This window comes from Akebia trifoliata, chromosome 16 (genome assembly GCF_017979445.1).
Source record: "Akebia trifoliata isolate Shusen 1 chromosome 16, ASM1797944v1, whole genome shotgun sequence".
NCBI lineage: Eukaryota > Viridiplantae > Streptophyta > Magnoliopsida > Ranunculales > Lardizabalaceae > Akebia > Akebia trifoliata.
Window position 1 is genome coordinate 27,263,132 of NC_141390.1, and position 26,111 is coordinate 27,289,242.

Below are 26,111 nucleotides of genomic sequence, written 5' to 3' on the forward strand. Positions count from 1 at the left end.
ATCTTCATGGTATTTTATCGCAATAGAGATTTTTGCATGGAATTGTAAATCCCACCTATATTGGTGAGAGTTCTAACTCCTTTAAATTGTAAATTATATCCATTAATGCATTTCTAACAATTTATTTATAATAAAAAGTCGTGATGAATGCATAGTAAATCATATGTGGTATGTACGCAGTTGACATAACAAGGACACAAAATCATAGATCTTTTTCTCCGAGTTGCACGATGAAAAGAGCAATAGTTCTATGTCCTTACCACATTAGTCGCGTACAGACCTTATATGATTTACCGTGTGCATTCATCATTATTACATAATAATTGGACAATAATAAGAGCACATGATTTTAAACAATCTTTGCCCAAATGAACATACTTAGCCAAACCTATCCTACCCATCTGAATTGTGTGTCCTACCCATCTGAATTGTGTGTGTGTGTTTGTGTTTTGTTTTGGGGTGGACAAGATGTAGAGACAGAAACTATGGACCAGATGCAATGAAAGGGATATGATGGTGGGGGTTATCAAATGCTTTTGTTTGGGTACTTAATTGCTCAAATGTTTTATGGGGTCCACTCTCAATTCTATGGTTGGGCTGGGAGTGAGGGAACTTCTGTGGGCTCCACCACGTGTATTGCACAGTCAGCAAACCACGTTATAAGTCTTCATGAACAAGCAACTTACATCGAGCTGATTGATGACATGATCTTAAGATGGCCCCACACTTCTGATTGGTATGGATACTTTTCTGATTGGATGGCAGATCTCTAGATTGGATAATTCTTCTTTTATCACCGTTTTGGTTATTATAATATTTTTTGCACCTTTGGTTTTTGAGTATTTGTCCTTTATATGAATATTGGTAGAAGGATTGAAGAAGGCTCAAGAAGGAGACTGTTAAAATGTGGGATTAACAAGTAATTTTTTTTAAAAAATTTAATTAATAATTAAATAAGTCATTAAAGAAAAATGGATTTGCTTTTTAAGGACGTAGAGGATAGATAAGTTGTTTTAGGAAAAATGTAAGACATATTTTAAGTTTTTTTCACTAACATTCATCGGTCCAATCGACTCGAACGAGGGTCCTCTTCATGTGACCAATTTGACAAATATTTGATCCAATCATCGGTTCAACTTTTAATGCATCTTCAAAACTCTGTTCCATTAGTTTTCCTCAAAATAGGGCTCTAGTTGTCTCCTTCCTAGCAAAGTAACAAAAAAACTCAAACTTTTTTAAAAATTCTTGTTTAAAATGTGTTTCGTACCTCTAACGATTAAAACAATAATAAAAAAATAAAATAAAAAATATTCTACTGTTTTAAATACAACTTTTACATTTTAAATGCGTTTTTTTTTTAAATGATTTAAACAAGTAATTTTTAAAATTTAAAAAAAAAAAAAAAATCTTTTTGCTCAAAAGATTCATTGATGGTTAGAATTTTTTTTTTTTTTTTTAATATCATAAAACATATAATTATGTGTAGAAACATGTTATCATACATAGATATTAAATTATATTTTCTTGTTCAAAAATTTATTATAAATTTAAAATAAATGTCTGATGTATCATACATTATATTATGAATACTTTTTTTGATATATATTATTTTTTTTTTTTTTTTCCGAAGTTTTTCCTTGCCATTTTAAACGTACTCCAACTTGGTGACTAGGCTTCCCAACACAAAAAACGGCTAGAGATGAGAGTAATATTGTTATTTTATGATATATTTTACACTTTTTTAACATTAAATCATACATCTAATATACATAATATGCATATATTAAATATTACAATGGTCCACTTTGAAAAATGTGAGGCCCTAACCTGACTCCGATTTAATGGGTTGGAAAATTTTGAGTCCAACCATACCTTTGTGGGCTCAAGATTAAGCCTTACACGGGTTAGTGGGCATAATTGACACGCTACTCATGAGCCCACAAAGGGAGGGTCGAATTCAAAACTTTCCAATCCGTTAAATCCAAGCTGGACTAGAGCATAACATGTTTAGGCCTGGCCCATTGATCTACTTTGTACATGTATAGTTATATGTATGATTTTATTTATGCATTTAGAAAGACCCCTAGCACAGTCTCCATTAAGTAAATTTTCCTTAAAAAAAAAAAAGAGGGTGGTAAGGAAATATGTCTATTATTGTTTATAGGTGGTATGATAAACCAAGAGAGCTGCTATTGGCACACCAACTTTTACTTATAATACATCAATTCATATGTAAGCTTATTTTCAAAAGGGGATGGGTGAGTTGTAAGTAAAAGTTGGTGTGGGAATGGAATTTCTCTAAATCAAGGAATATGGGATTTAAAGATAAAAAATTAGTGAAAGAAAAAAGGAGGGATTACTTGCAGATCACCTATACCTAAATGGCTAATTGTTATGGCTCAAAACATATTGGGCCTATCTGAGGTAGTTTGGGTTAGGCTTTGTAACTCATGTAAGTAACCCACTTTGTAGTGCTGTTAAAAGGAGGATTATTATTTTCTTTTGTAGTCTAAATCTAAGTCTTTTTTAAAAGTGTAGAGAAAGAGAGAAATCTCAAGAGAGATGAGATTGAGAAGTTTAGGAAGATTGAAATACAGATAAAGAGGGTGAAGTTGAGTGATAGAAGTAACTCTTTATATTGATTTACCCTTTCTTTATAGTGAAATCAAGCTACCAATGCTCATAACTCCATGTACCTAATCTTCGAGTGAACTACGCAAATTTCTTATCTTGTAGATTGTATGTTTCTACTCTTTTCCGTGTTTCTTCTTTCATTTGTTACTATTGTTGGAGTTTATCCTTCATTGTCATTATTAAACAAGATCTGGAAGATGTAGCATAAGAAGTGTTTGATGAAATACCCTAGAAGTATTTGATCAAATTACTAAATGAGCTTCACTAAAAGTATTCACATACACAAGACTTTGCACTTGAGAAATCTTCATTGCTTTCCATTGGGATGATTGTAATTCAAAAAAAAAGTACATATATCATTTCTACAAAGAAAAAGGGAGAGAGAGAGATGAACATTACCATATGTATATTCGGGTGCATGGTACACATTAGTACTCCAGTGCATTTCTCCCTCTGAGTCAGAATAAATATGTTTTCGAACCCTCTCTTTAAAATTCAAGTTGGATGTTCCCGCGCGAATCTCAGCAATCACTTGTTCTGATTCTACATATTGATCATTTTGAACTAAAAGAAAACTTTTTGGTGGAATATTCACATTATGGAGAATATCCTGACTTTCAACAATTACATATAGGTTGTTGGAGTGCTCCTCAACCATAGAGGAGGGGCATGGGTTAGGAGGCCACCTACAACAGAAGCAAAACGCCCCGATTGCTCATGTTGGTGAGGGACTGAAGCTTTTTCTAGTGAGCAACTAGTTCCTGAAATAGGGTAATGCGATGCTCCAACTCATTGAGGAGATTCAATATGCAAATTTAATCAATAATCAATAAGTAATCCGCCCCAAAAGGGAGAATATACCATCTATTTTGTATCATTTTGGCGGCATGGCTGAGTGGTAAGGGGGGGAGTACGTTCGATGGAATAATTTCTTAGATGTATTACCACATCCCGTCAATATTAATCACTACTGTGGGAATAATGGTTCTTATTTATAGTGATAACTATATGGCTCATGATCAAGGATATTTGAGATTTTTTGCTTATATGAGTTTTTTCAATACTTCCATGTTAGGATTAGTTACTAGTTCAAATTTGATACAAATTTATATTTTGAGAAAAAAATGCCCTAGGATATCTTCTCCTACTATTAAATGGAGGATTCCGCACGACAAAGCAAACCCCCTTATTGAGCTAAAAGCGCACTTATGGTATCCTGCTTAGTGACTGGAACAAAGGAACTCCCTCAGGGCGGAACTTAGATCATTCCATCCTAAAGGCTGGAACGCAGGGAAGGCAAAGCGGCATTACAAAAAAGAGCTAGGAGGCCTTTAAGGCAGACTGCTTTTTCTCTGGAACAAAGTAGCTCCCTAGGAGTTCGAGTAGGGGCATCCCTCCATCTCTCTTTTCCTTTATCTTGGATTTATTAACCTCGGAGAGAACAACCGTAGGGATAGAGTCTCGAGAACTTAATCCTGCTTTTGGGCTGGAGAGTTAGCTGAAGTAGTACGTTAGGCTTACATGGGCGGATTAGAGCTCTTTCAAGAACCGGACATGGCATAGGCACTTTACTCAAGACAAAGAGCAGACGATGTTACAGACATTGTAAAGTCTGTTGTTCCCGCTGCTAAGTAGACTATTCGAGAGAGTCAGCGGATTCACGACTCTAGGAAGAGAGGTTCTTTGAAGTCGTTTGGAGTGGTATGCAATTTGAAGAGATTTTTCAAAGATAAAAAAATAAAAATTATGTAATTTTTTTAAAGTTGGGATGCAGTCCACTACTTGCGATGTGCAAGTAGTTGGACCCAAAAAAAACTTGGCATATTAGAGAAGAACAACAAATACAAGACTTGGCAAGAGATGCATGAGAATAAAAGATAAGTAAACAAAAGTGTTTGGTAGAAAGATTGTGTTAGGATTCGCATGATAACACGAGCACAAGAGAGGGAGAAAGTCAAACAAAAATGGGAGAAAGAAAAAAGTGGGTAGTACTTAGTAGATCAGATTTGGCTTCAGTGATGGGCGGCAAGATAGACCAATTAAATAGAATGGGACGAAGACTAAAAGGAATTTGTATAGAGGTTATAAAAGTAGTTCAATATCATAAGACACGGCTTTGGACATAATTAAACGAAGGAACAAGATTCATTCAGCCAACCCCCATATCTTAGGGCTAAGGCTTATGATGATTCACATAAAAACTCAGATCAAAACCAGAGGTTGAGAAAGAGCAGCACAAATGTCATGAGTGCCCATTTACTCTCATCTTAATAATATCATAAGACCCCAAGCAATGGTGGACCCAACATCACCATCGCCCATTTGTTAGCATATAAATGTAGGGAATGATGATACACATGTGGATGGATGGGATCACATATTTTTGTTTATTGTAACGATACGATGTGTAACTCTACTTTGTGGTAGTGTCTTCTCTACATTTATTGTCGGTCCAATCCCAAGTAAAGGAGGACGATTGTGTCAGGTTGGCAGTGGCAGCCTTTGTAAAAGTCCACAGACCCTGACATGAATCTTGATGAAACATTTTTTCAATTCAACTCTCTCTCAATAACAGAAGACTTGACTTTGGATAGAGTGAAATCTAACAACCCCAAATCTTTAGGATAGATGATCGTTGTTGTAACCATAGAACCTATATGCATTTTTAAGTAAAAATTTGGGACAGCTGAGAATTGAGATCATCCAAAAAAAAAAGTGTTGTTCCTTTTACATAGAGATTTTTTTAGGAATTTGCAAGCCTCATGGAGCACTCTTTCCATCCCACTGATGTATGAGTGATTGGCCCACACCCATCCTTCGATCGTCCATCCTGATCAGTGATTTCTAGCCACTCGATGCCATTACATTTCATCATGAGCTTGGATTGGACTTCCATCTAAAAGCTAGAAAATACCCTCCACCGAGGGATTAGATGACACACATGGTCATTGTTTAATCTCATTTGAGTTAAACAATGTCATAATCTAAGAACAAGTCCTGAAGTACTTTATTGCTAAGGTTTAGAATTGAAATCAGAATAAAGTACTTTAATGAATTTCTATATCAAGAGATTTTGAGTTAGATTCCAACTTAAACCCTTTAATTTATTTAAAAATAAAAAATAAAAATAAAAAGCCCGACTTTTTACATACCAGGACATCACATTTTAAACTAAGCTGTCACAACTCAACTCACAACACTCAATGGGAGCCATATCTTGATGAGCTACAGTTCAAAACCATTCTGATTGAGCCACTCTTTGTGAAACAAATGGTTCACTTTTATGATCTAAACCATATGCCATACTTTAACCTAACTCTTCAAATTAAGGCAAATAAATGGATAATTGGGTGTAACATGATCAAAATTTTCATGTTCTGACCATCGTAACAATGCGGCCGAAGAGTTGATTATTCTAAGGAACATGATCCAAGCCTTGTTGTAACAATGCGGCCGAAGAGTTGACTATTCTAAGTCAACTCTAAGGAACATGATCCAAGCCTAGCCTTGTTGTAACAATGCGGCCGAAGAGTTGACTATTCTAAGGAACATGATCCAAGCCTTGTTGTGATTGTGTCCCTAGCTGCCACAAGCCACAATACAAAGGTTGTGGAATTGATATAAAAATTTATTTTTAACTACTTTGAACAATCTGTTATTTTAGGAAATCTTCATGAAGGGTCTTGTTATACTTCCATTTATTCAAATAGGATTTGGTTGTTGATTATTTTGATCCATATATTGACATGGATTTTGGCACGGTTGTATTAGGTGAGAGGAATAATAGTCATTTGACTAAAAATAATTTCTTACAATTCAACTCATTTATCGACTCTTTAGTAAAGTGCAATAGTTATTTGTAGACTATGAAAAGTATAATAGTCACTTGACAAAAATAATTTCTCCTCTCTTCTCTTTCAATTCAAATAGGGTCGAGAGAAATTAGATTTCTCTTCTTTTCTCTTCTCTCAATTCAAACATAGTCTAAGAGAAAAACTTATTCGTTAGGATTTTTTTTTCTTAATAAAGATAAGTAATCTTATAAGTCATTTAGGCCATTTGTTATAAAGATCAAGTCCAAAGTTGATATTCTCTATAGTCACCGAAACAACAACAACAAATCCTTAAAACCCAAAAATGGATTTTGTTAAGTGTTAAAGTGCAATAAATACACTTTGGAAATTGGAATCTATGGGTATTTTGGTAAAAAAATACTTTTTAAAGTATTTCCAAAATGTATTATTGCACTTTAACATGTGCAAAGATTTGGGATCTACTGAACGAATTATGTTCCTCCATTCAATTCTATTCAAAGCCTCACATAAAGTGAGACCCCTGTGAATTTGTACAAAATGGGGCCTAAGATTTAATTCCTAAATTTATTTTGTGCCAAACTCAGTCTGAGACTCTTCAAAGGGACTTTGAGTTTGGATTCGTTCACATAAGACAATTAATGTTACATCAAAGTAAGATAAAAGTATTGTTTCAGATAATTTAATCTACAAAACCAGACAAAATAAGCATCAGAAGATAGAATAAAGAAACATAGAAAACAAGAGAATTTACATGAATGAAGTCATTGATTCCATATTTGATTATTAAATGTAATGATGCTTAGTATATAATCTAAAAAGAAATCAAAAGATAATGCAAAGGTTTTAGTCATAAAGCATCATCATCCCTTCAAAGACAAAAACTGTGGACAAATCCAACAGCAATCTTCTTAGTTACAACTAAATTAAAATCTCTCAAGCTCAGACAACCCTTCTCTCTCTCCCTCTCTTACAGAGAGAATACAAAGGAAGACATGAGAGAAAAAGGAGAAACAACAACATAGATTCAAGATGTAATATATGGAATTACCCATTGTTGATCTTCGAATCCACGTTTGTCGAAACTCTAACTTAAAGACACCCCCGTACACACGGAAAAATTACGAATTTACAGATTACCCTCATGAAGGATTTAGGAGATAATGGGGAGAATCAAGAACAAGTCCTTAGAGAATCATCCAACTCGGACTTTTCCATGCCTTCGTCCAACAGCATCTCTTGGTAGCGACATTCGCGGCTACAAAATGCTTTTTCGCCCCTGAAAGGAATGGAGAAACAATTAAAGTTGTATGTTGGTTAGAAAATTAGAACTCGACGAACAATGGAAATTATTGAAATAGATGAACATTGAGTAATATCACAAGGGAGGGATTATACGGAGTAACAAAGATCTAGTTCATGTAAAACAATAGAAGATAATTAAAATTGAAAAACTCCAAGCTCAAGAACTTGAAAATTCAAACCATCAATGGGTCTAATTTTAGGAATCCGGAGTCCATGACATTGAGTCAATGGGAAATCATCAATAGTTGGACAAAAATATTAATCTAACCAAAACCCAATTGTGTTTCAAACAAGTTTGATATCTCACTAAAACAAGTTTTTTCTGAATTTCTATAACTAAGACACCATTGTAAGTAGAACTATTTATATGGAAGCATGAAATGGAACTCACCTATACATGTAAATATCCTTCCCCTGCCCAAGATTCTTCTTGCAATTGTAACAAAAGCTGAGGAAATCCATCGATTGGCAGCCCAGCCTGTTTGCCGAGAAACTATCTTCCTTCCTCTCTGCCGAAAACCCATCAACACCACAGCAATTTTCCACAATGCAGTCACCAAATATATGAGTCGTTCTGGGATTCGGACCATGGGCGATCACACAAGTATAATCCTCAGAGAGCTCCATTTCAGTCGCTGAAAGACACCCAGAGAAAACCCTAGGAGAGCCCAGTGTTTCGAGGCCAGAATTCACAGACCCATATTGAGATTTCTTTGTTGAACATGGAGATAAGCACGAAGAGAACGATAACGATCCCAATTGAGAATTTCGGGTCTTGATTCCAAAATCAGCAGGAGATTTAGGGGATTCAGATGGAGAAAGAACAGATGGTGGCATAGGAGGGATTTGAATTTTCAATTGTGATCCAAACAGAACCATTCTGCTATCAGGTTTTGAGAGTTTTTGATTGATTTCTTCATCATTAAGAGCATCAACAATACCAAGACCAACACCTCTTGAGAATTGTTTGTTCTCCAAACAAGGGTCTGGGGATAATCTAGTGGTAGAGTTTTTATCAGACCAAAGAGAATTTCCAAGACTAGAGAATTGTTTGTTGTCTAATGTTGAAGTTGGGCTCATTACAGATTCAGTTTCACAGAAACCCTTAACAGAAAAGGCTTTAAAAAACCTTGGAGAACTAAAGAAAGAAGAAATGGATCTTATGTGCTTGTCAGTGGGAGAAGGGAGAGAGCCATTACCAGCCATGATCAGAGTTTGCTTACTACTTGTTACTTCTCTAGATCTCTTCCTCAGCATACCTTCACTTCATATAACTTCTTGTTCTAAAAAGAAATTAAAAACACCCAACAAAGAAAAATGAGTCTTTTTTTTATTATTATTATTGAATGAGAGAAAACAAAGAGTTAAGAGCCTTATAGTTATAGAAGAGAGACTCACCTGAAATGTTTTGGAATTCTGATTGAACCAATGTGACTGCCATGAATTTAAATAACGTGGTGTGCCAAAAACCACCTCTTAAATCTTCAAAAACAGAGAAAAACAATGGGAAATTTATGGGTTTTTTTAAAAGGAAAAAAAAAATTAGAAGATACTAGTCAAAAGCATGGTATTGAATTATTGACAAAACCACTATCCACCCAAAACCCAAAAGCCAAAAACTCCAAAAACTAACTCCATAAAATCTCTCAAACCTCTGTTTCCTCCATCATCACCACCAAGAAGAAAAAAGCTCACCTTTTTTTTTTCAATTTTTCTCCTCTTGTCCTAGTTTTTTCTCTCAATGGGTGGAACAAAAAAACTCTCTCCAAATCAAACAAACCTCATGATCAAAACCAGACATTAACAAACAACCATGTATCGAGAAGAAAACAAGAAAAGCTAGTATTTTTTATTTTATTTTTATTTCATTTTCTCTTCCTCTAATCTCTGGTCTTTTGGCTTGTATTTCAACAACTACCCATAAAAAGATTCGAAACCCAGATGAAGACAAGACCAATAAACAAAGAAACCAGACTTGAAAACCAAAAAGCTGGGCCTCACTACTTCTGGTTCTCTCCTCCCCCCCTTTTTTCTTAGTGGGTATTTTTTTCCCCTATCTTTTCTCCTTTATTTCTCTTCACTTTCAGTTTCAGTCCTGCAAAATAGCCATGTATTCACAGAGCATTTGAGAGAGAGGAGCAGAGATGAGTGGCTTGCTTTAAGGTTTGCTGGGGGTGGGATTTAAAGACGCGTGTGCAATGCATGGGAATCAGTGGTTTTGGTAAAACAGCCAATACCCATAAATGGCAGTTTCTGAGGGCGGTTTTTGACAGATAGAGACCTCTCTCTCTCTTTCTCTCTCTCAGTGAAGGATGACGACACGCTTCGTCCATTTTCGCTACACGTACAGATCTTAATTCCTTAACCATACTGTGGTACGAGTCTGGTTAACTTTTTTTTTTCTATTTTTTAACTTCAGTTTATCTAATCCATGAAGGTGGTTACAACTTACAACTTACAGTAAACTTAGGTTTGCTCGACTTGGTGTTTGGCTAAATTTTGTTTTGGGGGAAATTTTGGTTCGGATGGTAGATTTTAAATTTTCAATTCTGATTGTGGATTCTCATAAAAATATATTAAAATTCAAAATCTAGTTCACTACACTATTTGTAGAAATTGATTTTACAATCGAAAATCAAAGAATAATAATGTTTTGACTTCCCTTCTCACATTCTCACTCTCTCATACTCTCCTGATGTGGCATGTGTATAAAATCATTGATTTTTTTCGGGATACATAATTATACATATTTATGAAGATGTGTAAGTATATATCTCGAGAAAATAAATGATTCTATGCACATACCACATCAGGAGAGTATGGGAGAATATCTTAAAAGAGGGAGTCAATAAATCATGATTCAAAATCAAAATCTTATTTAACTAACATTGTTTCTCAAATTGATCTAATAAAAAAAATATTTAATTACGCATTTTGAGATTGAAGATAAGAGTAAAAAATATTTATCTAAGAAATTGAAAATGGATGTGATTATTAGAGAAAAATCGAAGGTTTTTTAAAATAGATTAAAATAAAGGCATTTACGTTAGCTTCTATTAATTTTTAAGAAAATTTGAGGGATATCTTTGATATGTTTACATTACAAAAAGTAATATATATATATATATGAATCATTGTCATTATTATCATTATTGTTTGGTAGGTCAAGACTCAAGACCTCCTTTCAAAAAAGAAAGAGGTCTTGAGTTTAAACCCTTGATTGACCACCCATAAGGATTTATCTTGACTTATCCGATATGTGCAGTTTGTGGGATTATTTCATGTATCCGTGGAATTTGGACGAGATATGATAGTGCTCTAACAAATCCAACATAAAAAATAAAAAATAAAAGAAAGAAAGAAAGAAAGAGAGAGAGAGATGCATTTCAAGAATTTTTTATTTGTAAATGATTTGCATGATTGAAGTAGTGTCTTAGACACGAAAATATCACAAATGAATTATATATGAGAATGAAGAAAAATAATTTCAAATTTTCTATATATTTTTTTGTTTTTAATTAGGAAAATTCATTTGAACAAGGAAAATGCTTTTAAGTAACATTGAAATTGACATTATTTGAAACATTAATGACGTGAATATATCTATAGAACCATAGATGCTAAAAAGCGTCTATAGTTCTATGCACTCCAACGTTTCAAACGATGTCAATTTCAATGTTATTCTAGCACAACTCTTGCAATAATTGAAACCGAACGATACATTGAATCTTCCAATCCAAATCAAAACACCTTCTTTGTTTTGTAATTTTATACGTTAGATTCTCGTCGAATTTGAGTGAATCATCTATCTTAGATGAGGTATGAGTTCTTGAACAAATTTCCAAATCATTAGTGTGTGAATAATTACGAAATAAGGGGATTATATTGGCAGCTCAAATTAGTGGCTAAACTGACTTAAGAACTAAAGCCAAACATGGGGATATAATTAAGTTAGTGGATGGGACCACAACATAAACACGAGTGGAAAGTTCACGGACTGTCCTCGAGAGACGTACACATCTTCATAGACACAATAAATAAATAAATAAATAAAACCTAACTCTTGGCTACGTAAAAGGTAGGCTCCACTTAACTCCAGTTAGATTCCTACGCAACTATTCGATGGGGCCGACACTCCCACTCAAACTCTTTTTTTTTTTTCTGTGTTTTTCCTTCTCATCTTTAAGTTATTATTCAGTAGTTGGTCATTTCCTAAAGTAGCCCTGAAAAAGTGGCGTATTTATTATGGCTACCCAAGAATTGTAGGCTTCTTTAGAGCATAGTATCGACTATAGATTGCTTACATGCATGTTGTTTCAGAGCTGCTATTACCACACCAAATTTTACTAACGCCACACTAATTCATATGTAAAACCCCGTAGATTACTCAGTTGGGGTGGCGTTAGTAAAAGTTGGTGTGTGCAATTCTCTTTTTTCTCTCTCTCTCTCTCTCTCTTCTCCTGTTTAAACAGAATTATAGGTTATGAACTTTATAACACAAGTGGATTGTGAATTAGATAATGAAAATATGTTGTGAATTAAATCATTGTGTTTCATAGATTTTTTATTTATTGGAAATATGTCCATCGTCAAATTATTAAAATAAAAAAAATAAAAACTATGTAATTTAAAAAGGGAAACTCTTGAATAAACATGAACTTGAGATGTTGAGAACAAAATGACAATGGTAAAAGATTGATTAGAAGCATATTCAAAATGATTAGAAAGATCGTGACATCTTGACGATACATTATCAAGATGCAGTGAAAGCGGTCACATATTTTCAAAATGAACATGTGTCAACATCTTTAAGAATTATACAAACAAAATGTTGTGTGTTTCAATCAATCAATCAAAATAAAATTGTATAAGTAGACCGTAAGCAAAGACAAATATATGAAATTCACACTAAAATTATCTTTCTACTCCATTAATATTATTTACTTAAAAAAAAATTATTATTTGATAATCAATCTTGAAGAAATGAAATGGATTTCAATTTTTCTCATCTTCTCACTAATAATTAAAATGAATGAGTTTTTTTTTTTTTTTTTTAAATACAAATACATAGTGACACACACACACACACATGATTTTAAGGATGATGTAGAACCTAGACCGAGGTCCTTATTTGGGCCACTTGGATTCGTGTTAGCCCCAATGACATCTTGTATCTTAAGATTCATGGTTTAGTAGATCATGTTCAAAAATATCGTAAAAACCTCTTTTTTTTTTACTAACCAAAGACTTTAAAATGATTGTTATTGAATTCACAAGTGGTCAAAACATCTTTCTATTTTATCTTTTATTAAAATATTTGGAAATTTGATCAATCATATTTTCTAGGTGCCTCATAAATATACAATCCATAATATATTGGAAAAATTACTTCAAGGACCATGGCGAAGGGACTTTTTCTCAATAGTCCCTAAGTTTTTGGTGGTCTCTTGATAGTCCATTTAGTAAACTTTTCTTTTTTTAACAACCCCCAGACTTCAACTCACGTGTATAAAGTCATTGAAATACCCAAACTACATTTTCTCATCTTCTTCACATAGTTAGGTTTTCTGCTACGATTGCAATTATTTTTTACAATTGTTGATCATTTTCAACAATCTTTGATCAAGAATGATGATTGGAGAGTGATATTCTTTTAATTTTAAATATTTAGACTTAATTTTTTAATAAATTTCAATGATTTATTAAAAATAAATGAAAAACAAATGAGATTCAATTTTTTTTTTTAATAATTATCTCGTAATTTTTTTATTTGCAACTATGATTTATGCAATTTAGTATTTCAAGGAGATTTACCAAGTATTAAAGTTGAAATTTGAAAAAGAGTCAAGTTCATAACTTTTTATTTAATTACTGTCGAGTTCGTCGATATTTTCATAAGAAAAAAACTGTCGAACTCGACGTTGTAATGTGAATTAGTTTTCTTTCATTTTTTTCAACTCTAATACTTAGTAAATCTCCTTGAAATAACCAAAATGCATAAATCATAGTTGTAAATAAGAAATTACAATGTAATCATAAAAAGAATTCAAATCTCAAATTCGTTCTTCATTTTTATTATTATAAATCATCGTAATAAATCAAAAAAATACGTTTAAATATTTAAAATTAAGAGAATATTATTCTTCATTTGTCAATTATGATCAAAGATCGTAATCATCACTGAAAAATATAATCATGTGAAGAAGATGAAAAAAAATATAATTTAAATATTTCAAAGACCTTATATTAAAAGGTAGTCCAAAACTTAAAGGGGGTATTTAAAAAAAAAAAAAAACCCTATGATTTCAGTGCCATTAAGTGTTTTTGGCCCCTTTTTTTTTTTGTTGTAATTAATGAAGAATCGATGGTCTGTTTTTGAAGAGTCAGTACTTCTGGAAAAAAAAATGCAAAATAGATTTTTGTGGGGCCCATTTTGACCTAGACTGTTTGCCCCTTATTTATTTCTTCACTGCATTAATTCTTTTATTTACTGATCCCGAAATCGCTTTAACTGTTTTAGACCCTTTTCTTTATTTTTGGACTTTGAACTGCAGGCGCGTGCTAACTATTCCTCAACAAGTTACACGTGTCCCTCTAATCATACGATTGGACATTAAATATTCTTAATCTGTAAAATAAAGGGACGTATAGTCACTGTACACGTGGACATTAAATTCTTTCCCCGAATCCCGTCAAATATCTATCTTACTCGCACGGTTTATATCGAAAGAAAGTAAAATAAAATAATGGTTGTATTCTAAAGAAGAGAACTGCTACTCATCTCCCGTACAGACCCATTCTTATTTATGTTTATTTACTTACTTACTGCTAGGGGTGCAACTTAATATGCTACAAAAGGAGAATTGAATCCAATCGATAAGTTTAGTTTGATTTGGAACAAGTTGCATCTCGATTCTAGGTTACGAAAAATGAAAAAGTGGTTAATTTTATTTGATTCTTAATTCAAGACTTGTGTAAAGTGAATCAAATCCTTATGTAAAATATATGTCTAGGGTCTGAATCGAACGACATATGAAAAAACATATGTAAAAACAATGTAACATTAATAAATTTTCAAAATATGGATTAGAAGTTTTGGATTGAACTGATTTTTTGTGAGGATGAACTCTATGATGGGAAGATCATCCATAAAAACAATCAATCCAATCTAAAATCACTTTTGTCAATAATTTGTAAATCACTTTTGATGGATTTAGAAATTTCAGATTGAACTGATTTTTTGTGAGGGTGATCTTTTCATCATAGTGACCATCCTCACAAAAAATCAGCTCAATCCAAAACTTCTTACCCATATTTTGAAAAACCATTGTGTTTACATACGTCCCTTAAACCACCCCATATATATATATATAGGGTCGCGTTATTACAACCCCCATTACGACCCCCTTTGCGACACACCTTTTTGTCTTATATGGGCAAAAATGTTTGGAATGGGCTGATTTTTTGTGAGGATGATCTCTGTGATGAGGGGATCATCCTGGCAAAAAATCATCCCATTCCAAAACTTCTAACCCCATCAAAATTGATTTACAAAAATTGGACGGTCTATAATTTTTCAACAAAAATCGGACGGTCTAGAAGTTTTAGAATGGGATGATTTTTTGCCAGGATGATCTCCTCACCATAGAGATCATCCTCACAAAAAATCAGCCCATTCCAAACATTTTTGCCCATATAAGACAAAAAGGTGTGTCGCAAAAGGGGTTGTAATGGGAGTCGTAATAACGTGACCCATATATATATATATATATATAGAGAGAGAGAGAGGAGAGAGAGAGAGATAGAGAGAGAGAGTTTGGCATGAGAATTATCTCTAGGGGTTAAAGAGATAAAATGATAAATTGAAAAGGTATTATAATTAAAAAAAAATTAATTTGAAGGGATAAAAGAGGAAATATAGTAAACTTATAGGAGTATTATTGAAAAAGGAAAAGAGGGAGGGGGAGGGGGAGGGGGAGGAAAGATAATAAAGTTAAAAGGGGGAGGGGGCAAGCAATACAATCGGATCTGATCGTTGTGTTTTATTATACATATACTAGAGTTTAATGACACATGCATCCTCTCTGGAGTTAGGGGTTAAGGGGATTAAAGTAGTAAAAAATAAATAAATAAAGTCGAAAAAGGAATTATTTAGAAAGGGAAATGGGAAAAGATAATAAAGTAGGTTAGAAAGGTTGGGATCCCTTAACTTTTAAGAATGACTTGTGAAAAAAATACATGACCCCAACCCCTTAAATGCAAAATCCAATAATTGAGATTTATCATCAGGAAATGAATGTTCAAGATTTGTGTATTTAAGATACTTATAAATCTCAACCATTAGATTTTGTATTTAAAGGATTGTGATCATGTGTTTTTTCATGAGTCATTATTAAGAGTCAACGGATCCCAACCTATTATTGAAAAAAGGGGGTAAAAGATGAAAAATAGCAAAATTCAAGAGATATTATTTAAAAAATAAAGGAAGGATGAGAGGAAAGATAATGAAGTTAAAATGATGAAAAAAAAATGTAATAGTGAGTAGAGTGGATTCTACAAACATATGGATAGTGAAACATTTATCCCCACTAAAGAAATTCTAATAATCAATAGGATGCTTATTCCCCCCCTCCCCGGAAAAAAAAAAATACTATATGAAAGTGAACCCTACGATTATGTTTTATGATATAGATATTTTCTTAGTAGTTAGGACACTTACATAGACTAATGACTTTTTTACGGATAAATTAATGATTTTGTTTTATAGATAGATTAATGATTTATTATACAAAATTAAGATATTATGCTTATTATGTATTTATCGGTTTTCATTAAAAATATGTTATTCCAAGCAAGTTTATATAATAATGGCAACCAATAGAACCAAACCAAACTGACGTTAGTTTGAGTTGGTTCCATTGGCATTTTGGTTCAGTTCTAATTCTAATTCTTTGTTAGTGGAACCGGCCTATGATGGTTTGGTTCAAATTTTGCCCCAAACCGAACCAAGTTGCACCCCAACTCACTATTGTGATATTGTCTGGCAAATTAAAATTACATTAGCAATTTATTTTGAGAACAACTATTGGCACCCTCAACATATTTTACTCATTACATCAAAATTAAAAAAATAAAAAATAAGTCAATGGTTGAGAATAAGCAAAGTTGGGGTGTCAATAGGAACTCTCTATTTTATTATTTTTTATTTAGTTTATACGGACCTACTTTTATTTGTTAACAACTGTTGAAGTTGTTTCAATGTGTTATAACGCTTTGTAATGTTGAAATAATAACTTTGACCCAACTTTTGTAATGTTTGAATGGTGTATTTTAATCTTTTATTTAGGGTGTGATAAATAATTTAAGAAATTGGAGTGCAATAAGTAAATGTTGGAGTGCCAAATAATAGCTCTCTTTATTTTGCATCGAAAAAATAATGAAATTACCTGGCAATATCTTTTCTTTTTTTATATTCTTTTCTCCAATTATTGTGGTTGGGTGATGATTCCTCTAATTTGGAAATAGAGATGAGGGTCCCATGTGGATTATTAACATAATACATGACTTAGTACATATTAAATAATATTTTACATAATTATATCCCAAGACCTAACTAGGGTTTGATTTTTTTATTTTTTTATTTATATATAAATTTGATACACAACCACAATAATTGGAGAAAAGAATACAAATTTGATACACAACCGTAGTTATATTAATGGGTCAGTAACACGACAAATGGTGACATTATCTAGAAATCACAAGAGTTAAACTATATTTAAGTACAGATTCTTGAATTTTGTTTGATACTGGGGTCCAAATCCAAGTTCAGATGGTATTGTCGTAACTCAAAGAGATCGAAATAGGGATAATCGTGGATAAGAGTTCATTTGTACATTTTTTTTTATTTATGACGGGGTGTCCGAAGTTACGTCCGATTGGGGGACTAGAAGAGTCAAGGCCGGAGCCAAGGCATATGGGTCTCTCTCCTGGGCACGTGCAACACCTACACATCAACCTTTTGGATTAGTTCTATATCAATCATGTCCTTATACAATTGGTTCCGATTGATAAAATGTGAGATAGTTCAAAAATTAGATTAATTTTTTGTCTAAACTATAACTAGATTGAATGGTCATAAATTTGGGTGCAAAATGCATTGATTTGTGTTTAAAAACTATGTTTGACAATTTCAATATGGTTCATAAAGATTAAATTTATGAGTAGTGATATTCTGACTTGAAAATTTTCATTCGTTCTGTACTCAGTCGATGTGACAAGTGCATAGAATCATAGATCTTTCTCTTTAGGATACACGAGAAAAAAGATCTACGGTTCTGTGCACTTGCCACATCAACCAAGTACAGATCGAGTGAAGATTTTTGAGTAAGAATATCATTAGTCAAAATTTATTATAATAGTTGTTAGCCGTTGTTACATGGAATGTTTTAATTTTGCATTTAATTAAGTGATGAAAGATGCACATTGAAATTTATAAAAATTAAGTCCATTTACTATTGTGCAGTATATTACATAACTTGTCTATGGTTCACAAATCAATCTCCAATCCATGTCATGGTCATCATCTATTCCATTATCCAAGAAAAAGATTTGTCCTTTAGGGTTTGTTTGGGAATCCAAAATTTGGGACCAGTTAAGGTCCTTATGGTCTCAACTTTTGGAACCTCTTTTGGTAACTTTGTGGGGCCAATGAATCCTACTTAGAGGATTTATGGATCTAAAACTGGCACAATTATTGGTTTTCTGAACACATTTTAAAAGAGTGACAATTCAAATTGTTAAAAATAAAAATAAAAAAATTTAGGAAAGACATTTCTTCTCGGCAAACGACAAAAGCAGAGACAAAAGCGTAAGCAGAAATAGTTCGAAATTAAAATCAAACTAGTCAAGAACTAGCCTTGAATTGGACTAGGTATGTACTTTTAACCCGAAATTTGACATTTCCAAACAGGCCCTTATACATGTAGAATATGCTGAAAGGGTTTTACATGGCAGGTTAGTGGCCTTAGTTTAAGAACCGAGGTCTTGATTGGCTGTGCCTCAAAAAGTGATATTTCTGAAAAATAGTTATTTTGCATGAAACAAGTGCATTTGGACTTTTGTGGCCGACTACGTTTAATGCACAATATCAGACATACATGAGGGGATCGGGGCATTTTCCTTGGGATTCATCTTATTCAAGAATCTTTATGGGATATCCTCTCATCACAGCCATTCGTTGGACATAAATCCGCAACGGGCGAATTACCATTTCGGGAGATGAATTTGAAGAATTTACAATTCCGGCTCACTATTCATTTTAATTACCAAAACATGAATGCAACGAATTCAGAGGATTTAAAGTGACTATTTCGTTATCGTTCAGGTTTAGTTAATTAAAATGAACAGTAAGCCAAAATCATAAATTCGTCAAAAGTTGATCACTTTTTCGTAACTATTCCAATCCTCAAATGTTGTTTTGAAGCACCTTTTTTTCCAATGCTTTTAAAAAAATATATATTATTTATTATTCCTTCTTTATTGACTAATTCATCAAAAACCAAGCCAACCTCTACTTATTTCAACAAAACAAAAAGAATGCATTCATTTGAAGAAAAAACAAATATTTTTCATGATAAAATAATGAGTCATGATAATTTGACTATCCCACGTAACATACTCAATCAACTACCTGATGTGACAAGTTCGAGTATTGTAGATCTGTGCTTCTCGAAAAAACACAGTTCCCTCGAGATACACTTTTTATGGGGAAATGCAGCCATGTATCCCGAGGAGCGCAGATCTATGATTCTTGAACTTTCCATGTCAGGGTAGTCAATTGAATTTGTCATGTGAGGTAGTTAGATTATCATGATTCTAAAATAATATGTATTTATATGTATAGGATCATGCTCAGCACCCTACATTTTGCTATACATGTTTTTTTCTCACCATAAAGATCATCTTCACAAAAAATCAGCCCATTCCTAAATCTCTATCCCATGAAAGACAGAACACATGGGGTGCCTATATGTGTGTGTGTGTGTGTGTGACATGTCCGGGCATTCCCCCCCAATGCATCGGATAATTTATAGGATAAATCCCTGACGATGGTTTCTAAGGTACAATTCACCAACTATTTTATTTTATGATAAAATTAATGTTTTTTTTATTCATCCAAACAAGTACAATAATCATGGAAATAAGTGTGACCAAACTTGGGGATTTTACTAAGAAATATTTTTACAATTGGGACTTTATTGTTAAATCAAATTTTAAAGTAGGCAGAATCAAACTAAGTGGAGACAAGTAACAAAATTAGTTGGAGTAAGTATAAGCCCTTGAGAACAATTTAAATGGAGGACTCCCACCATTAAACCTTATTATGTACTAAGTAAGAGATAATATAATGTCTACATCATATCACTCTTTAACAATAAAAGTGGAAACCCTAAACCTAGCTGGGAGTAAGTGGCCCCTTTAAAGTGTTCATGATCTAATCCTAGTTAGTGTTAATGGGGACCTTGGAAACATCAATGGATAAACCCTAATATAAAGTTAGGGCATTGTTATTAGCACCCTCTTGAAAATTAGACAAATTAGTAAGACCCCCTTCTACTTATTGAAATTCGACAGTGTCATAGACCGTTAATCGTTCGACAATGTTGAATCATCACGAATGATGTTAAGAGATGATATTGTTTACATAGATTACGATATGACATAGTATCCTTTTATTTGATTTGAAATCTATGATATAGTACGAAAGAAGCATCACTACTCTCTTTCCTTAGGGTTGAAATTAAATAATGTTTTGTAAGTCCTCCAAGAGTTGGTGAGATGGCTAAGACCCTGTCTTAGGAGATGTTCTTGAGTTCGAATCCCTCCTTATAGGCTACCCTCAAGGATTTATCCCAAAAATTATTTGGTGTTTTGAGTGGTGAGGACGTCACGTGCCCTGAGTATAACTTGGGTGTGCTAAGAGGCTCTTATATCTTGATTAAAAAAAAAAAAAAATCTTTGAATAAGAAAACGTTTAGAAGATGCATTGTTTATTGAAAACATAAATCATATTTCTCCATTCAACTTTATTATATAAATTTTCTTATTTTAATTTATTTTATTTTCAACATCTCATATTTTTTAATGCCTAGCAAATGTTGTCATTAACTATGCTTGTCTAATATATTTAAACCGTCTCAATCAACTTTTCTTCATATTTCATCCCATTACGTAAGATAGATTTCTTTATTCTCATGAGCTAATAATGACTTAATAAGAAGAGTCTCGATAATATCACTTGTCAAATGGCACACTCAATCGACTCCTTGACATGGATAAGTTCGGGAATTGTAGATTTTTATGTCTCGAGATACACATTTTTATAGGAAAGTGCACTCATGTATCCCAATGCACACATATCTATGATTCCTAACTTGGCACGTCAGGGAGTCGATTGAGTATGCCACCTGGCGAGTCATATTACCACGATTCTAATAAGAATTATTTAATGGTTACCTTTTGTCAATTAATTAGTTAATCATACGTGGCATTTAGTCAAGAAACAAGCTATAATTTCAAGAAGCATGACGGGCCTTACGCATTCAACCCATTCTTTATATATATATATATATATATATATATATATATATATATATATATATTTGTGGGGGTACCCACCAATATGCACAAAGTTATCAATTAAGATGAGAAGACATTTCTTTATGTATTTGTGGGTGGTGGGGTACTCTTATTTTTATTTATTTTTATATCGATAGATATTGTGGGGGTATCCTTGTCAAGTGGGGTAGATTTTACACGGAGCGAGTCAAAATGATTTTTAAATGGATATTGACTCCGCCGATCCTCTACTTGAGTTGTCCATTCTTGGAATTTTATTTTTAAAATTTAAGTATTTAAATGTGGTATTGAATTACTTATTATTCAAATTCATTAAAAGGTAATTATATTTGAATTAATGTCAAACTCATTTGAGTTGATTGATCCAATCCAACTCGTCGTGATCCAATCCTATCATCCGATTCTTAAAACCAAGTGAGGTGATACATTTCCAATCAAATGAGTGAGAGTTAATAATCAACAACTGCCCAACTTAAAATGATTCAAAGTTGGGTCCCACATTGGGCCCTATGTTTTATCATAATGTCCTCACCAATGAGACTTTGACAAGACAAAAGAATAGACACCACCCAAGACTTTTTTTTAATTTAATTGTCTTCAATACCTATATTTCTTATCTTTCTACATCATAATGTCATCAAAATGAAAAAAATTAAAAATTAAAATAAATTATTATACCCCTTTCTTTCAAACCCACCCTTTTAAAGGGGAAGTATGATGTCCTTGACCCTTTCTTTACAAGATTTTCATTTTTCGGTTGACCGTGCCACATTTCTCTTAGTTATGTATCCCGAGAAAAAAGATCTATGATTTCATGTTAGTGCCATGTTTACAGAGTGAAGACTTTCTAGTTAAAAAATCTGCACTCTTTAGGTAATAGAGAATCATTACTGCAGATCCTACTTCTCGACTAACCCTAAAAAAAAGGTAAGTTAGACATAGTCCTCATTTTCTTTCTTAATAAAATGTGGTGATAATATGACTCCTCCACTTGGCATACTTAATCGACTCTCTTGACGTGGGGTGTGTGAGAACCATAGACTTTATGCTTCGAGATACACAACTGCACATCCCCATAAGTATGTACAGTTGTGTATCCCAATGAATAGAGATCTATGATTCTGGCACACCCCATGTTGAGAGAGTCAATTGAGTATGCCACCGGGGGGGGGGGGGGGGGTTGGTTCAGACTATCACAACTCTATGATAAATATTTGAGATACCCTTGTTTTCGAACTATTGATATTCTCCTTGAGGTGATCTTATGAGTGACACTAACATAATGACATAAATGCCCTCATCATCATCATCGTCATCATCAATGTCTTGTAAAAAAATCTTTTATTTTTAATATAAAAAAAGTCAATATCTTTGACCTCTTCAATCCTTATTATAATATTTTTTTTATATGGAAATGTTGGGTTTCCAACCCCCTCCTCACCGGACAATTTTTTTGACACATCCCTCTCCCCAAAGTCCATAGTTTTTGGCCCTTGATTTATTTGGAAAAAGTCTTTTAGAATAAAAGTTAATTTATGTTCTTTTCATTGATATAGAAGATGAAACAATGGAGAAAAATCAAGCAATTAGTCCAATGGTGCAGGAAACAAGTTATGATCTTGTCATTAAATTTAAATGTTGAAGATGAAGGATATTTTTGAAGAGATAATTAAGGCTTCTAGAAAGGGGTCGAACATGTACTTATTTTAGTCACTTTTGTTAGTCTCTCATAAAAGACCATGGTCAATCAATGTCATCAGTTTGAAAATGGGACTTGGAGGTGTATCTCAAAATAATAACAATAAACTACATTGTATATATTTATAATTACTTCTTATGTTATGTTATTCTTTGTTCGAAGGATAGATATTACTTTCGTGATAACCTGATGCCCCCCTTTGACATGCACCCTTCATAGAATTGTCAATCATTTGCCTCAGAATACACAAGAAAATATTTATAATTCTATATATCCCAAGATAAGTGATCTACGATTCTGTGATGGGGGCGTAGGGCGATATTATAATCCCTTGTCCTTATCATTTACATCATTTTCCTCAAAAATTAACTTAAGGGCATGGGTGCCCTTGTTCCCAAGGCACTTAGTTGGAATTTCTTTCCTAAATTCCATAAGTTTCTTAGCCACATTAGGTCCAATCATGGGGAGTAGTTTTCAATCAAATTGAATTGAGTCCAACTAATCTTACTAAGTTAATCCTTACTAAAGGTCCTTAGGTTCAACTTGTGACATCTAAAATCATGTCCCGTGGTCTCACTGTTGTAGAGAACAAAATTCTATGAACATTAAAAAAAATTAAAAAAATTCACAGTTGAATTTTTATTTTAAATTTAAGAGTTAGGTGAAAGCTCAAGAGCCGTGTATTTCAAAACCTTGGATCAAGTCCAAAAGAAAAGAAAAGAAAAAAAAACTTTTTTAGGGATTTAAGATTTTCAATGAAATCTTTAAGGGGACTGTGGTGTTGGATTACCAATGTAATAATTCATTTGAGCAAATCGATCCTTAGTAAGACTTAATATCTCACTAAGCTAGTAAGGAAAGTGTTAGTGGATTGAATTATGTAAAGCAAGTAAGAGCATAGCTTGCCTGTCATTTTTAATGCCACATGTCAAGAATCTATTGAAAGGAAACGATAGAAATGGGGACCCCTTGAGATGTCTCCTTCGTTGGGCTTAAACCGGCATGACCCCACCACTTTCCCCATCAATCAAGCTGAGGTCTCTTTCTATTCTGCCAAGTGTCTTAATGTTATTAGTTTCCAGAATTGTTGTCCGACACATGTTGTGCCGAGTATCTGGACCTTAGTGGTTACTTTTGGACCACTTATAATCGACAGTTTCTCCTGCAAGATTTTTCTCGCACTAAGAGAGAGTAGTGTGTCCGTTTGTGTCTTTGGGATCATAGATTTAAATAACAGTAGTAAGGATAGCTTAACGGCCATTATAACGGTATCCAACTACCTTTGGCCCATATAAATTATTTATTCTATAAAAAAATCTTCATTAAATAGTGAGACAAGGCTTTACTAGGACGTGGGTTCAACTTACCCATAAAAATAAAAAACTTTATTAAAAGTTATATGTTGATTACATATTCTATAGGATTTATATAAATATAAGTAGAGATCCACTAGACCATTAATATGGATAGATAATTAATCAATCAAAATTAATATACCTAAGTCAGCCTATTTAATGCAAGTGTCGTGATAATTCAACTTACCCATGTGGCATACTCAATCGACATCCTTGATGTTAACATGTTCAGAAATTTTAGATCTATTCTCTTTGAAATACAAAACTTCACCTTTTTATAGAAATCCGTAGTTTTATATTTCGAGAAGAGTTGATCTATTATTCCCGAAACTATCATGTCAGGGTGTTGATTGAGTATGCCACATGGGTAAGTTAGATCATCATGATTCTTAATGCAAATCTAAATCTTTAAAGCATATGATGAGGTGCACTATAGTAATGTTATAGTGCATCTCGTGCATATTAATACAATGCATGTAACTTGTCTCTAAGAAAGTATCCCTAAATATCATGTCTGTCTCTTAGGAATCTTTTATATTTTGATGTTTTGGGCAAATATATTCCCATCTCAGTCGTTTGTCTTATAGAGAGCCTCATTTTCCAACCACCTTTATTTGTATGTATTTGTTTTATGAGAGAAGGATTGACATTGACCATGAAACCTAAATTAAATTATAAAAATACATTCGCATAGTAAGTGGAGTTTGTGGTTGGTAATTAGTAGGTGAAGGTGGATTTTAAATTCATTTCCTGATATCAAATTAAACTCACAAACTTTAATTAACATAACAAGTTGGCACGTTTACAATTTGAAAAAAAAAAATTCTATTGGTAATAATATAAAATTAAAATAAATTATTTTTTATATTTTAGAATTCTTGACAAATAACAAATACAACTACTAGAACATTAGAGTTGATTTTTTTGGAGTGCTACAACTTGGACGGGCAAAACTTGAACCCACTAAGTTGAATCCAACCTTGAGTCATGTCTGGGCATAGTTAACTTGGGTTCAGCCTTGGGTACTTGCAACAATAAAAAATGTTCGACTCAAATCAAATTCGGTGTGGGCATAGGTATCGGCCAACCCGATTTACTCGAACCCAAACTTAATATAATTATAATTAAAAAAAAAAAAAAAATCTTGGTTTCTTTCCCACTCATACTTCATATTCAATATGTATGCTTTTATTTATCTATATATAAAAATAATGTATAATTATTTTCTAATATATAATGCTTTTTTTTAAGTGTAATTATATATTTTCATACAACTATTACAATTTTAAATTTTTTATTTTTATTTTTGAAAATTACGATTATTAATAAAAAATGATTGTTTTTGTTAATCTTATCAGTTTTCTTCTCTCTTTAACTTTCTTTATAATTTTATGTATATAAACTCTGGAAACACATGTTTAGGAATAATAATAATAAATTTTAAGTTCATTTACACACTACTTATCTTTATAAATATTTTTACCAATACTAAATTACCTAGTATTAATGAGGAATGAATTAACCTGATCAACCCGTACAACTTGACCAATCTAACTTGGATTGGATAGGTTTCGGGCTAAGCATTCATGTCCGAGGTTGGGTTGGGCAAAGGTGCGATTTGGTGTTTGTCAAATTTGGGTTGGGCATGGGTTGATCCCCAACCCA

General features: G+C 32.8%; 1 protein-coding gene across 1 annotated transcript; it reads right to left on the bottom strand.

Annotated features, from left to right (window-relative positions):
- Positions 1–7,279: 7,279 nt before the first annotated feature.
- On the bottom strand, positions 7,280–9,932 carry LOC147383171 (FCS-Like Zinc finger 8-like). Its single transcript, XM_086427719.1, has 3 exons — positions 9,150–9,932; positions 8,143–9,034; positions 7,280–7,725 (listed from the first exon to the last, which is right to left on the bottom strand). The coding sequence occupies exons 2-3, from the start codon at positions 9,006–9,008 to the stop codon at positions 7,620–7,622; spliced, it is 972 nt and encodes a 323-aa protein (XP_086283845.1). The 5' UTR covers positions 9,009–9,034; positions 9,150–9,932; the 3' UTR covers positions 7,280–7,619.
- Between the last annotated feature and the right edge of the window lie 16,179 nt (positions 9,933–26,111).

Excerpts from the sequence above, each read along its gene's own strand:
- LOC147383171 (XM_086427719.1), bottom strand. The coding sequence starts at position 9,008 with ATGCTGAGGAAGAGATCTAGAGAAGTAACAAGTAGTAAGCAAACTCTG. Across the intron at positions 7,726-8,142 it reads AAGGATATTTACATGTATAG|GGGCGAAAAAGCATTTTGTA; the intron begins GTGAGTTCCATT and ends CATTCCTTTCAG.